This window comes from Cupressus sempervirens, chromosome 8 (genome assembly GCF_028749045.1).
Source record: "Cupressus sempervirens isolate cs-2001-9-10 chromosome 8, ASM2874904v1, whole genome shotgun sequence".
NCBI lineage: Eukaryota > Viridiplantae > Streptophyta > Pinopsida > Cupressales > Cupressaceae > Cupressus > Cupressus sempervirens.
Genome location: NC_143125.1, coordinates 845518870 through 845532952, shown reverse-complemented (window position 1 = coordinate 845532952; position 14083 = coordinate 845518870). Strand labels below are relative to the sequence as shown.

At 33.9% G+C, this 14083-nt stretch overlaps 1 protein-coding gene across 1 annotated transcript; it reads right to left on the bottom strand.

Annotated features, from left to right (window-relative positions):
• Positions 1-659: 659 nt before the first annotated feature.
• On the bottom strand, positions 660-13956 carry LOC149545064 (serine--tRNA ligase, chloroplastic/mitochondrial-like). The gene is made up of 4 exons (XM_089796038.1): positions 13892-13956; positions 3164-3265; positions 1067-1160; positions 660-953 (listed from the first exon to the last, which is right to left on the bottom strand). Exons 1-4 carry the CDS (start codon positions 13954-13956, stop codon positions 660-662), a joined length of 555 nt encoding a protein of 184 aa, XP_089652164.1.
• Between the last annotated feature and the right edge of the window lie 127 nt (positions 13957-14083).

Here is a 14083-nt window from a genome sequence, read left to right as displayed (position 1 = left end):
GGGTCACCCTCATGGTCTTGAGTTTGATTCCACCTCTGGGTTCAAATGGCAAGAGTAGCTTGCCTGCGGCTACTCTATACCTATAGGGGGCTAGTCTCACCCTAAGCTCACACCGATCACTAGTCATCACTAGGCTAAGGTCACAGGGACACCCCCATATAAAAATAAATAAAAAAATTAATGAGAACTTGCTACTGTTAAATATCCTCATGTTGTTTGTGCGATCTGCTATATCATTATCAATATGATCTTTTGAAGAAGAATGCCCTCCCTTTGCAAAGTGTGATGTAGTAGACAACATATTGTATTTAAATATTCTCTTATTTATAGTTTGTAGTATTGGGATAATCTCCCCTCTAAATTTCATTTGAACAAAATGAATATTCAAAGAATACCATTTTATACCTTTTTGGATCTTTGAGTTACCAACAGATCAAGTAAGCAATGCAGAAATGTATTTAAGACACCTACCTACAACTTATCCCAATAAATGTATATTAAACCTACCATTTGAGGATTACTAAGGTCAAGAAAGATGAGTACTAAAATGTATGAGGTGGAAAACATTTCATACACTCAGTAGCTAAATCTGAGGTCCTACTCAGAAACAATGGTTCAAAAAACTATCACAAAATTATCTTCACATCTAAGAAATTGCTTTATTGTTTCGACTTTGGATATATGACTTTAACACCACCCATGAATGGTTTCAAAAATTTTGGAACAATTACAGACCCATCTTCCTGCTGAAAATTTTCAAGTATGGATATAATCATTCTAGGTACAACACAAGCTATTGTATTTAACGTATGTACAAACTGCAATGGTGGCAATGGGGTTTTTCCTTTCTTGGGCTTGATAGCCACTAAAAGAGTTGATTCTGCACTTATAGGTCGAAACCGAATATTAAGTCGATGACTTTGGTAACCTATGTAGTTTGATGCACTGGATATCTGAAAATAAGAAAATTTGCATAATTATTATACAGATATTTGTAGAGGCATTTTTTTCCTATTTACCAATCAAATATTGTCCTTGCTGAATGGCACTACAGTTTAGGGTGTACCTCACCATACTGCCCTAGACCTAACATCCATGCCTCCACATCATACTTGCAGTATGATGGTGCACCTAAGTCTTCAGAAGGCATGTCTAGAGTCCTGCTTAAAATCAAAAATTGTAAAACAAAAAAACAAAAAAATTATGCTATATAATCAATTAAATAGCCAAAGATTTCCAACTCACTTGAAGTGTAATCCAAGCGAAGAAAAGAGATCTTCCTCAATGCTAATTATCTCCTCAAGGAATAATGTACTTTCCTCTAGATGACATATCATAAACATTTCAACCTTACTAAACTAATGGACACGGTACAAACCTCTGCCCAACAACCCAAAAAATAGCTATACTTTAGGCAATAGAAATTTAATAAAAACTCAGTTCACTAATCACTCACCAGAAGGAGCTGAGGAATCTATATAACATAGATCTATTATTGTTAGTTATGAATCATTTCAAACAACAAAGTAGTGTGCAACCATGGTATCTTTTAATCATTATGGCTTGGAGTCTCAATCATCTATCACCAATATTCTATTTGTGGATAGTGGGCACAACTTAGTATATAAAGAAATAAGAATGAAGGCATAAAACATAATATGTCTTGTTACAAAAATAATTTTTTTCCCTAAAATTGAATGACTCGTATATCTAGACAGGTTAAGGGAAAGTGACGAATGAAGAAATCCTAGTGCACTTTTAAAAAGTTATAATTGCAAGAGAGGATCGGGTTCAAACTCAATGAATGCACCTACCGTGTAACTATAAGAGAGTTGGAACACACTGGCACTCTCCTCCAAGCACTACTATTTTAGTCTAGTGGAGTAGAGGCAAGTGAATGGAATCATGAAGTTTCACTTCATAGGCTAAGAATCCATTTCCACTGCCTTTGTCCACACATTAAAGAAGCTACAGGGGAACCATGTATGGGGGATGAGCTCACAATGAGATGCACACAATGATGTAACCATAAAAAATCCTACCCCACTAGAAGATAATAAGTCATGGTAGAAAAAAAAAGATTAACAATTCTGACCAAAATGATTGCATTAGTATATAAAAATTAATGCTTTATTCCAAAGGTTTCCATTTACAATGCAAGTGATACAGGGAGTGTCTTTCATAAATGTTCCCTTTCTGTGATAGCATTAGTGTCATTTTAAGGACCAATAGTTGTCAATTTAAACCTAACCATTGCATTTAAAGATGTATAGTCATCTGATAAAATACCTTAGCCAACAATTAAAATAATAAAAATAGTTAGCACAACATGTATTAACATAACAAAAATCACTCTTGAAATTGAGTGAATATTTTTGACAACCTTAATTACCAATGAAATACACACATTAGAAGGATATACTCCCCAAATAATGAGCTCAAAGCTTAACTTGAAAACAAATATTATTGACACTCATCCAAAAGTACTACCAACCTCCATTAAAGTATACATGTAAGGGTTCATGAAGAGGGAATCAAGTCCCTTACAAGAACTAGGGACCTCAACCTATCCTGCCAAGAGAGATCAGACCTTCAACCAGGGAGGTTTATTGACATTTACTAACTTGAAAGCATGTTCTATTTTCCAATATGAAATATAGTTTCTTTTGAGCATGCATTTGTTTTCAACTTGACATAGTTGCAAGATATTAGTAGAATATAAGCTGACCATACATTTTATGTGGTATTATACAAATCAAAGTACTCAAGAAATTGTTGATTTTACATGTTCAATGGTCTCCATTATGTAGATAATAATGATTTTACCAAACATTTTGCACACCATTCCACATAGCGTTATCAATCCTAAGCAGCATTAATGAGTATCTTGTAATTTACTAAATCTAAACATTAGCCCTTTCAAGAACCTCAAACCACATTTATTATTAGAATGGAGTGCATACAAGTTACAAACATTTTGTTTAGTTGAATAGTTTTTTCATATTTCAAGAAACGCATGTTGGATGGAATAGATTACCTTTTATTTAATGCAATCATAGTTTCCAACGTTGACGTAATGCAATAAAAACTAATATAGCAGAAAACATGTGCACTTCCATTTACTCAAGAGAGTGACACTTCCATAAAAAAAATGCAATCATACCTTGTTACATAGCCTGCAGCACCAGCCTTTGTGCGAAAGCAATGTGAAAAAGCAACATGTTTTATTGGCAAGAGTGTCTTAGCTACAATGAGATCCACTAACCTACACCATAAATACATGGTTAGCAAAAGTTCCATTTTCTTTCTAATCTATTGCTAGATATTTGAGGGATCTAAAAATTACAAGCTTGAAAACCCACCTACTTGTTAATGAATGATCTGAGAAACTCTATAATCAATGTTTCATAGGACATAACACTTTATGAAGGTTTTGCAAATGAGGTAGCAAGCTACATTGGCTTGTTAATTGCACTTGAATTAGAGTAGCATTATCACAGTTGAGCTCTCAAGAAGTCATAATGTTTCATTTTTCTGAGCATCACCTAGATGTAGTGAGTGTGAAGTAGATTATTTAGGCTTGTGAGAGATGGGTATTCTTAACCACTCCTATTCGAAACTGCATGATTAAAAATCTTGATAAGGAACAAAAATTTTAGAACAAAATTTTTGCCCATCTATTAAAATATTTTAGATTGGTCAAAATTTTCAAGGAGAAATAACTTTTTTTTAAAAATCCATGCTCATGTTGGTCAAAATTTTGACCAACACGAGCTTCATATGTTAAAATGTAAAAAGGTTAATTTTGTGCCCTACTTCACTGTTATGAGAAACTTCTACAAAAATGTGAGAGGGACACTCAAGAATTGGGAATCTACTATGTATGGTCATTGTGGATGAGCCAAATTATGGTAAGGGTAGAGATGATGGTTTGCTTTGCTAATGTTGGGATCTCTTCTAGTTGTTTCAGCGCTAATTTTTGTGGCTATACTGGACATTGTTGTTCCATCTATTTTGCTTAGGGTTTTCAAATCATTCCATGGATTGAAGGTGGACTGAAATACCTATAGTTTTTTTCTTCTTTGGTTGACATTCCTTTCATTTCTCTGATTTAGTCCATCATTATAATCTGCAAGTTTATCTCTGTATTTCTCCTACAAGTCCTCACAATTGATTTCTTTTTTTATTCTGCTAAAAAAAACTGAACATTTTGGAGCCCATTTTGGGACTACAAAAGGCTTAAGATTTAATTTGCTAAAAATTTGGGAAAAATAGTTTTTGGATAAGGTTTAATGATTATTGAGATACTCTAAATGATTTATAGCTTCATCGAAGGGCTTGACTTCTTGACAAATTCAGACACAACTAACAAAGTGCCTACTTTGGATTCCAAAAACTTCCAAATTCCTTTCAAGCTTCAACATTTTGTATGTTATCAGAATAGGGTTACAACAATATCAAGATCTAAACATCAAAAATAGTCATGCCCAAAGATAAAGTAAGGAGTTATACACATTAAAAAAAACCTACTTTGGAGATGTAAAACATATCCATTGACAATTCTACCATAATCGTAGGCATCATTGGTCATTTAAATATGTTAGACTCAAAATATTGCAATGGCCTGTGTCCTAGTCTTAGCCTGAAATAATTAATATTCTAAAGCTACCATCACGCACTATCACAAAGAACTAAAAAATAATTCTTTTGAATCCATACGTGTATTCTGAAGGACAAGCAAGGCTTAAGTTTGGGCTTCGCTTTGTCTTTTTTCTTGAAAATTCTTCATCTAGCTATTTATTTTATAGTTTTGTAGCACTGGTGTTTGGTATGAAAAGCATTTAGTTGGAGTTCCTTGCAAGTTAATTCTTTGATTCTCTTTTCTTTGGTATCAAATCAGTTATGAATGGCTTTGGTTGACTCGTTTAGGTGTTTAAGTTTGATATCTTCCACAATACTATCTTCTTGAATAGCTCTGAGTTGATTCTTTATAAGAAGCTTGAATAGGCTCAAATGCTTCCACAATGCTATCAAATCAATTAAGCCTTGCATTTCCTTAACTATTATTCCTCTTTGGGAGACAAGCTTATTGTGCCTTATCAGGTTGCTACTCTGAGTTGATTCAGGTAGGCATTTTCTTCATAATCAATATTCACATCCAATCTCCATTCGAATTATTTTGATAATAAGGACCATTTCCAAATCTGTATCAACAGCAGATATATGAATAGTTGGAACACCTAGTTTATTATTAAATTTTAAGACAGTAATGTAATCCCCATGGCTCCATTTCTCAAGATAGGCAACTTTTGCGAGTATTCACTTAATTAGAGAGGCAAGGGAGGATGTGAAAGGGATATCTACTAAAGTGGGAATAGCATGGGTTGAGTTCTCTTGGAATTTGAATCAGGACACAAGTTTTTCTTGAATACATTTCTTGGTTGTTTCAACTAAATTCCTTATTTGAATACATAGAAAAAGCAATATTTTATTTGTTGCAATCAATCAATTGAAAATTGGAGGATCCTGTGTGCAACTTAATATAGGGAATAACCATCATTAATCCTATATTTTTTCAAGATTAGCTAACCACTCCCAATGGAACCACTAGTTAACACTGCACACCAAAAGACACTGAAGCATTTCCAACTTGGAGGATCTTGTGTGCAACTTAATATAGGGAATCACCATCATTGATCCTATATTTTTTCTAGATTAGCTAACCCCCCCAATGGAGCCAATAGTTAACACTACACACCAAAAGACACTGAAGCATTTCCAACTTGGCCAAAAATAACTTTGTTACTATTGTCAGCCAAAGCCAATTTTAACCATATCTTGAGTATCAATATGCTATTTCCTAGCAATAGAAAGAAAAAACTATTTGATTACCCATTATGTCTTAAAATATTTTAATTAAAGACACACTAATCCTGAAGACAATGAGTTTGTTGTAGAAGGAAAATCTACCCATTTGTTATCTTTTTACATTGTAGAAGTGTAGCTGGGCAAGGATGTAATGCAACAAACTCATAATAATGATTCAAAAAACTTCTTAAATAAGGTATGCTTTTGAAATTTTACTAGATTATCACAGTGTTGGCAATTGCAATATATTAGGAAATCCAACTACAACTAGACACATAGCATTAATCAAAACCACACCAAATAGATTTCAAGAAAAATATTTTTTTTAAATGTGCTACTAAGGATCCCTATAAGAGTAAATATACAAAAGCAGCACCAAATTTTAGAAATCTAGGTTCTAATAGAAACCCTGGCCTTCGTTGAGTTAGTGGCCCTAAAATTTTAATAACTATTTCTTATCTATGCAATATATATTCCCATCATAAAGATAAAAGGAATCAATACATTAGAAATGTTGAAAATGTATTTATGGATTTCTTACATTCAATAGAGAGCTGGATTGGTACACTTAAAGCAGATGCTATATTATAAAAATGATATAAGCAAACAATTTTGCATATGAGTGAACAAATTTCAACCATTTGGCAGAACATCTTTCTAGAGTCCATGCAAGGTGCAGAGAAAGTGTTGTACTTTTAAGTCCATTTTACAATTTGTTGATGTAGAATAAAAATATTGTAGAGTCGTGGCACTTCAACAGATGTGTGGCCATGCACAAAATCTTTAGCTGCTACTACCAAGAACATAATTTGATGCTACAGGTTCTCACTAATTCAAAATTGTGATATGGATGATTGTGGCTTTTGTGCTAACTCCCATGGCTTCAGAGCTTAAACTAGTAGATGTTTCTATATAACCCCAATTTCATTTTTCACACAAGCTTGATCATATACATTTATGGGTACTTTCTTATGATGACTAATAGGGTTTTCAGTAGGACAAAGAATGAAATAGAGATTACAGGATCTTTTTAATGATAAATTAAATTATTTACTACTTATATCAAATTTACTCTAAGTTCTAGCTGGTTTCTCTATTAAAAATGTATTTATCATTATTCAGATCTTGTTCATATCAAAGCATAAGCTTAAAAATATTAAATTTTTGTATTTGATATTCCTGAAGTTGCTACTATTTTTATCTAAGTGGCCTCTTACCATAGGATTAAAGTACTAGCTTCAAGAATTCTAAGAAGTTGAACAATACCTAAGAGCTTAATTTTAAAGAGCATATCAAGCTCGCCATTAGCACTGATTTTTTATGGTATAGGATAATTTGGAGGGACTCATATATGAAAAAAATCAATTTCATAAACTATACGTAGGGTAGCTCCCAAGTCATAACAAGTACGAGTAACTTTATTCTTGCAGCGGTTCCCCCTTTTTGATGCTGATGATATGACCAGGCTTTGATGTGTACCTTAAATGCTTTATGGATGATGTCAAGAAATCTCTTGAAGTATGGAGAAACTTTGGAAATGTAAAAAATATTCAATTTATAAGTAATATATAGGAAAGATAGCTACAAGTTCAATAAAGCACGAGCAAGTTTGGTCTTGCAGTAATCTTGCTTTAGAATGTTGATGACATTATTATGCTCTAGGTTGCAATGTAATGGTTTATGGCCCTTGTCAAGAAACCTCTTGAAGTATACAAATGATTAAAGTGAGAACATAAATTTTTGTATACACTATATATGAGAGTATTATTTTTCTTATTACTATATGGTAGGCAGAAAAAGGAGAGGAATATGATATCTAGGAAGAGCCTTAATTTGATATTAATATTAAGAAAATATCAATTTCCAAAGTCTAATATTTTTCCAAGAATCCTTTAACCATCTTTGACTGACTTTGAGCTCCTTTTATTTTCTTTTAAATATTGCAATGAACAAATTGTGCACAGCATGGTAGCCTTGCTTTGAAAAAGACTAGAAATGAAAGTGTCCCCTCACTGCATCTTAAAAGAAATATTTTATAAAGTAAATTTAGAAAAAAGGAAAAAATGGTGTGGATTTTCATACAAGCGATATTGTTGTGAAGTATTGAATTGTATTTATTGAGACAAATCTCATGAGTAGTAGGGGTGAAGCACAAACACTTCTTTAGAGGTCACTCATGCTAGCATTGTTGTTTCTCGAATGTGCATTGTTGGGTGTTTTAAAATTTAGTAAAACTACTAAGTGACAGAATGCTTACTACCAAGATGACAGTACATACACAATCTAAAGGCTAGCAAATTCTTATTAACAATTGCATATGCAAAGTACTTGGACCCAACTTCACCAAAACCATAGATTGTCTTAACTCTTTTGGCTCTGCAAAACCAGGGTGGGTATACCCAGGGATGATTCACAACTAGAAAAGACCATATGAGGATTATTTTACTTTCATTCTGATTCTCATCTCAAATCCTCAAATACATACATAATTCATAACAATTTGCTAAATACATCCCACATAACATATATGGCCAAAATTTCTTCTATAGATCTGCAGATGTTCTTAACAATATTGGCTAACTGAAGCTAAAACATTCCATGTAGACAAGTACTGGCCAACCTTTGAAGATCTATAGGAAATAAAAGTAAAATTTGATTTGATGCTGCATTTTGATAACCATTTATGATATATTTCTCTTTCAGTGAATCAATTTGATCAATGCCTAATCCATTGGGGTTCAGAGTCTATAGCAAATTCTTAGATCTAATTTTTTGCCTTACAACAAATTCTATTAGAAATTCTTATCAAAATTCATCATTCAAAATCCTTTCCATTACTAAAGAAATCTCATCACATTCATCAAAGCTTTTATTTAATTCATTGAATTAACAACAATGATAAATAGATATACAACCTAACTAGATTGTATTCAATTGCACAAGCCTTTACTTATACAATATCAAGATAACCATGTAATTAGAAGGAGACAAGATTCAAAAAGAACTGATATGGGGACAATTCACAATTTGTATTCATTTTCTTTGAAAATGGTATACCATTTACAATAAACTCAAAATGACCTTTAGAAAAAGACACAGTTCATTCTATATTCATTTATTCTCAAAGAATTGACAGAGAAAATAATTCATGGATTTTCTTTCAAAATTTCTGACCAAAGACAGACTAAGCATATTACTTAGAAAAATAGAATTCGGACCATTCTTTAGCCTTGGAATCTCACCTAAATAGTGTGAGATGCAACAAGCTTCAGGCTAAAAGAAAGTGGCATGTGTTTTCTAAAAGATACTGACAAATGTCTACCACAAAAGACAAAAGCAAACAATAGAAAAGCTATTACATCAAACATTCTTTGGTGGGTCCCTTTCTGTTATGCTTCTCGGTTGTTGAAACAAAAGAATATGATTTGATTCTTCATTTATTCTTCATCCTCAGAGTAAGTGGCCATAAGGTTAAAAAGTGATGTATCATCTTCAACTACCTGCAAACTTACTTTGATCTAGGGATTTTCCATGTCTTCATTACTGATTATGAGGGTAACCTTTACTTTTGCATCTTCCTACTCATCATCTTTTGACATTTGTACTAAAAACTAATTTTTCCACTCATTATAAACATCATCATCTGGCCAATTAAAATTTAGAGCCTCTCTTTGTATAATTACTAAAGAATTTGCCAATTCCTCTAAACCATCAAGCTCTTTTTTGATGGCATTATAGAATAATTGTATCTTTATCAACTCTTTGTCTGTTCTTACCCAAAACCAGTGACCAGTTTCATTCATGATATTCTTGATCCTTTCATGAAATATTTCATCTAACTCTTTTTTCCACTTTTCTTTTTCCTTTATTGTGTCAACAGATTCTAAAGCACAAGGAAATAAAATGAATTTTTTAGCAATATATTTGGAAAAACAATGTGTTAATCTTTTTTGCAAAGAATCCCTCTTATCACCAAAATCTCCTAACTTATTTAATAAATCAAAAAATTTCTCTACTTGATGTCAAGGCATTTAGACAGCCGATATACATATGAATGTGATATCATTGTTTCTCTCCCTCCACTTATGTGCCAGAGGAGTTAATTTAACCTCATCTTTGCTCAACTCATCCATGAGAGCTATAACTCTTGTATTTTATCCCTTAAATACATCACACACTGCTTCAATTTTCCTTCATATTGATTCTTTAATTCTACCTGCAACTCATGTAATTTGGTTTTTTCTTCTTCAAAGTCCTCCGTAGTATAGAATTGAGGTCTTTCAACGGTGTCTGGTATTTCAACAATAGGGGTTGCTCCAACAAGTGATTATGAATGGTAGGTCATCTTATGTGCACTGGATTCTCCTACTTTTCTCTTTCCAAGTATCTTCTCCATTTGAGACATTTTGTTTTCTAGTGACTGTATCTGTATTCCCCTTTCCTCATATGCTTTTAAAACTTATTCAAATCTAGCATTGAGTTGGGTAAATCTATCCTCTTCCTTGCTAGATACAATAGCACCAAATTTCAGCACTTATGAGGCCATTCCCATTATTTTCTTGCTTCTTACTTCACTAGCCCTGTATACTGTCAATGTACCAGCATGTTCTGCAGTAGAGATTTCCTGCATCCTAGTTTTATCCCTTTCCTCAATTGACCAAATTACAAGGGCTTGGTGATCATCACTAAATTTAACTCCTCTATGAGCCTATAAAATTTCTTCTTCAGTTTGTAACTGGACATCCTTTTGTTTTCTTATTGAATCAAAAACCATAGCATTCACAATATCCCATTCAGGTAAGATAAGAACTCTTGACTATTTAACTAATTGCCTCCCGGCCTCAGGTGTAAATTCGGAAAAATCATTCAAAAATTTAGATTTCACTTCTTCTTTGATAATAGATTCTAGTTTATTTGGTTGTTTTTCTTTTATTTTGTTACAAGTATTTTCAAAATTGCCTATATTCAGCCTCCACAAAAATTGTGCAAATGCTCTAGACTTCACAAAGTTTTCATCATTTACAAACCTCTCAGAGGCTTGGGCAACTATAGGATCAATTTCCTTACCTTTATAGTCAGCAACAGTAAGCTCCAAGGAAGGTGCACAGGGTTCTTGTGGTTCCCCAATCTCTAGATCTATGGAAGTAACAATTATATCCCCTTCTCCTCCAATTTGTCTTAATTGTTCCCCTAAAGATGCTTCATCATCTATCCTGATTGGGGATTGGCTTGGGGAATACTGTTCTAGCAGAGAAGAAAAAGATCCCTATTCTAATTTTTTCCTTTTTGGAGCACTAGTTGTAGATGGACTTCCTGGTCTTTTTCCTTGATGAGGAGGACCTTGTTGCACATGCTAAATCATTACATAACTTGCCCTTTTCTACAAGGTATATTGGCCAGGAGCTACTATGTTTTTACTATTAATCCTTTTCTACACTTCTGCAGACTTGTTTGGGTATGCCTTAATATATGTAGCCCTTTTTTCATTCATAGCCTGTGATATCTCAGCAAAATTATTCATCAAGGCCTGCATCTTGGTTCCCCAGTATTTCTTTTCTTTCAATGGGTCATAGTGGGGGTCAAAAGCATTAATAAATTCAAGAGTTTTGCTAAACACCATCCACTTTTCTTTTCTCAATTCTTTTTCTTGTAAGTTGAAAATGTTTCTAATCACATCTTCAGGATAATAAACTTGTTGGACCATGTGAGAAGATTTTATTCTCTCCCTGAAGATATCATAGAAACCTTCAGGATAAATAAATCTGGCATGAGATTCTGCCATGTTATATTTGTCTAAAAAAAAGTTTAGGTGTTTCCAACCTTTCCTCACAAAAACAAAATCATGGGCCACCGTGACAATTGGAAAAAATGTGTCGTTCCTGGTCAACTCCCTCTCATCTATGGTACCTATCTGCCATAACAACTCAGCAACTCCTATCTTCAATGACACATGAAACGGTAGCACATGAGGTTTTCCCAAAAAACCATACACTCTTATTACTGTTGAAACATTGTAGGGAATTATATCCCCCTAGTTATGACTGACAAGTAGCCCTTTAGCATAGTCCTTGGGTCTGACCAATTCTAAAAATGTTTGTGGGATTCTAGGGCTATCTCCTCTTAAAAGCAGTCTAAGCTTTGATGCAAAATACCTATCAAACCTCACATAACTAGCACCTATGGCTTCAGAGGTCATATCTACACTCCATAACTATACTGAATTCTTCTCCCCTTCCCTAGTTGTTTCCAATTCCATACCTATGGAGAAAAAGGAAAATCCCTTGTACAAGCACATATACATAAGAAATGAATACCAATAGAATGGTTTATTTACTTTTCCTTGTGCTATCCCAACCAAACCATTGTGAATTTCTTTTGCGAGAAATGTTGTAAAATCCAGGATGGAGCTCATTCCAAATTGAAGAGTTTGTGCCATGATGAGGAAAATTGGGCCTGGAATTTGTTCTACCTCATCTATTCCAAAAATCTTACAAAGGGAAACATATAATGCCTTAGCCCTAATGTTAAAATGTCTTTTTAATAGTGGCTATGGGGTACTGATAGTAATTACAGACAAATTACCAACCTTAGCAGCATGCTCCTGCAGTGGCCCTCTTTTCAAGTAGACTTTTTGTGCATCATACCTTGCTTGTAGGTTATCCATGTCAATGGTTTCATGCATAGCATGGTTAGGGTTAAGATTGAAAACTTCTCTAATCAGTTCAGGGAAAACCCTAAAGAGGTTTACTCCAGCATGATTCTTTATCCGCCCTGTAATTGGGTCATACTTCTTGGCCAAATCCATTAATAAATCACTGTCCAAGAAAACTGTAGGGACTATCAAGTTTCCAATATCAAACTCCCAAACATTGCTCAGAGGATTATCCAATTTTTTCTTTGAAAACCACTTTTTGAATAATTCCAAACCTCCCATGGATACCTGAGCACCTCGTACCTAATTGGCCTTGTCATAAAAACCCTCTACTATAGCTACTCTAGGGTTTTTAGGAATTAACTCCCTCCCTTTTGTTATCTCATGTACTGACAAAGGAAATTGTTCTAGAAAATCATCATGCACACCCCTTTTTGAATATACAGTTTGCCGAGAAAAATCCTTTCTTGGAGGCATCTTTAAGAGTTCAGGAAATTTATAATAGCAAATTATTATTTCTACTAGTTACAGATCACTTACCCACTAGATTTTCCCTCCTTTCTCTACAATGTCTTTTGTGAATTACGTTGAAACCCTTGAAAAATTCTATGTCCTAGCTCTAGAAATCCTCTCATACTGCAAAAATCTATAACTATGCTTCAACAAAAGCAAATTCATGTGCTATATCAGAGTATTTAGGTCACATGAAGGAAGCTCTGTATCATATTTATTTCTGCAACTACTATTTTCAAGTTGTATCTTGAATTTGAATTCTACCCGTTGATCTCTCATGCATCGGACAGCTTCATTTCAAAAACAAGAAGCCTTTTAAAACTTTAGGATCCCCAGACACATGTTGGAAACCCGCTTGCCCGCATTATTTAAAACCCTCACATCCTAATAATGCAAGAATGCAGGCACCATCAATTTTACTCTGCTCAATGGAAAATTAAGATTTCTTTATTTGGTAGCCCACTAGATCAACTTGACCAATGAGAACTTGCTCTTTTGTCCATGTGCTTCTGACAGCAATTAAAGTTTCTGTGCCCATGACATTGCCATTTTGGACTTGGCAACCTATCTCCCACCACCAATGGCATGTTCCATTTCTTTTAGTCTTTTCCAATGTGGCATGACTCAGCATAATTCTTAAAGCTTTGTTCTAATCCCACCATGCCCGCTTTCTCGCATTATTTAAAGATCGCACATTTTGATAATGCGAGAATGCAGGAACTGTTGATCTCACTTTAATCAACGATGATCAGAAACATGTAATGACTATGCATTCATTCAATCTGAATGGATCAATGAAAATTTTTCTCTCCGGTCCATGTCATTTGACAATCGCCATGGAGGACACACGGTAATTACCTTTCTGCAAAAGGTGGGCCCATGATGTCACCATTACCACGCATCATGAGCCCACTTTCTCGCATTATTTAAAGATTGTGCATTTTGATAATGCAAGAATGCGGGAATCATAGATCTGAACTAGATCCACGGTTGATGCATATTGATCATAAGGTGAAGCTTTATTGATTTAGACCATTAATGACAATACAG

Coding starts and splice junctions, on each gene's coding strand:
- LOC149545064 (XM_089796038.1), bottom strand. CDS start 13,956: ATGCGAGAAAGTGGGCTCATGATGCGTGGTAATGGTGACATCATGGGC. Junction 1,161..3,163: donor GCTGCAGGCTATGTAACAAG/GTATGATTGCAT, acceptor GATTTTAAGCAG/GACTCTAGACATGCCTTCTG. Junction 954..1,066: donor GTCTAGGGCAGTATGGTGAG/GTACACCCTAAA, acceptor TCTTATTTTCAG/ATATCCAGTGCATCAAACTA.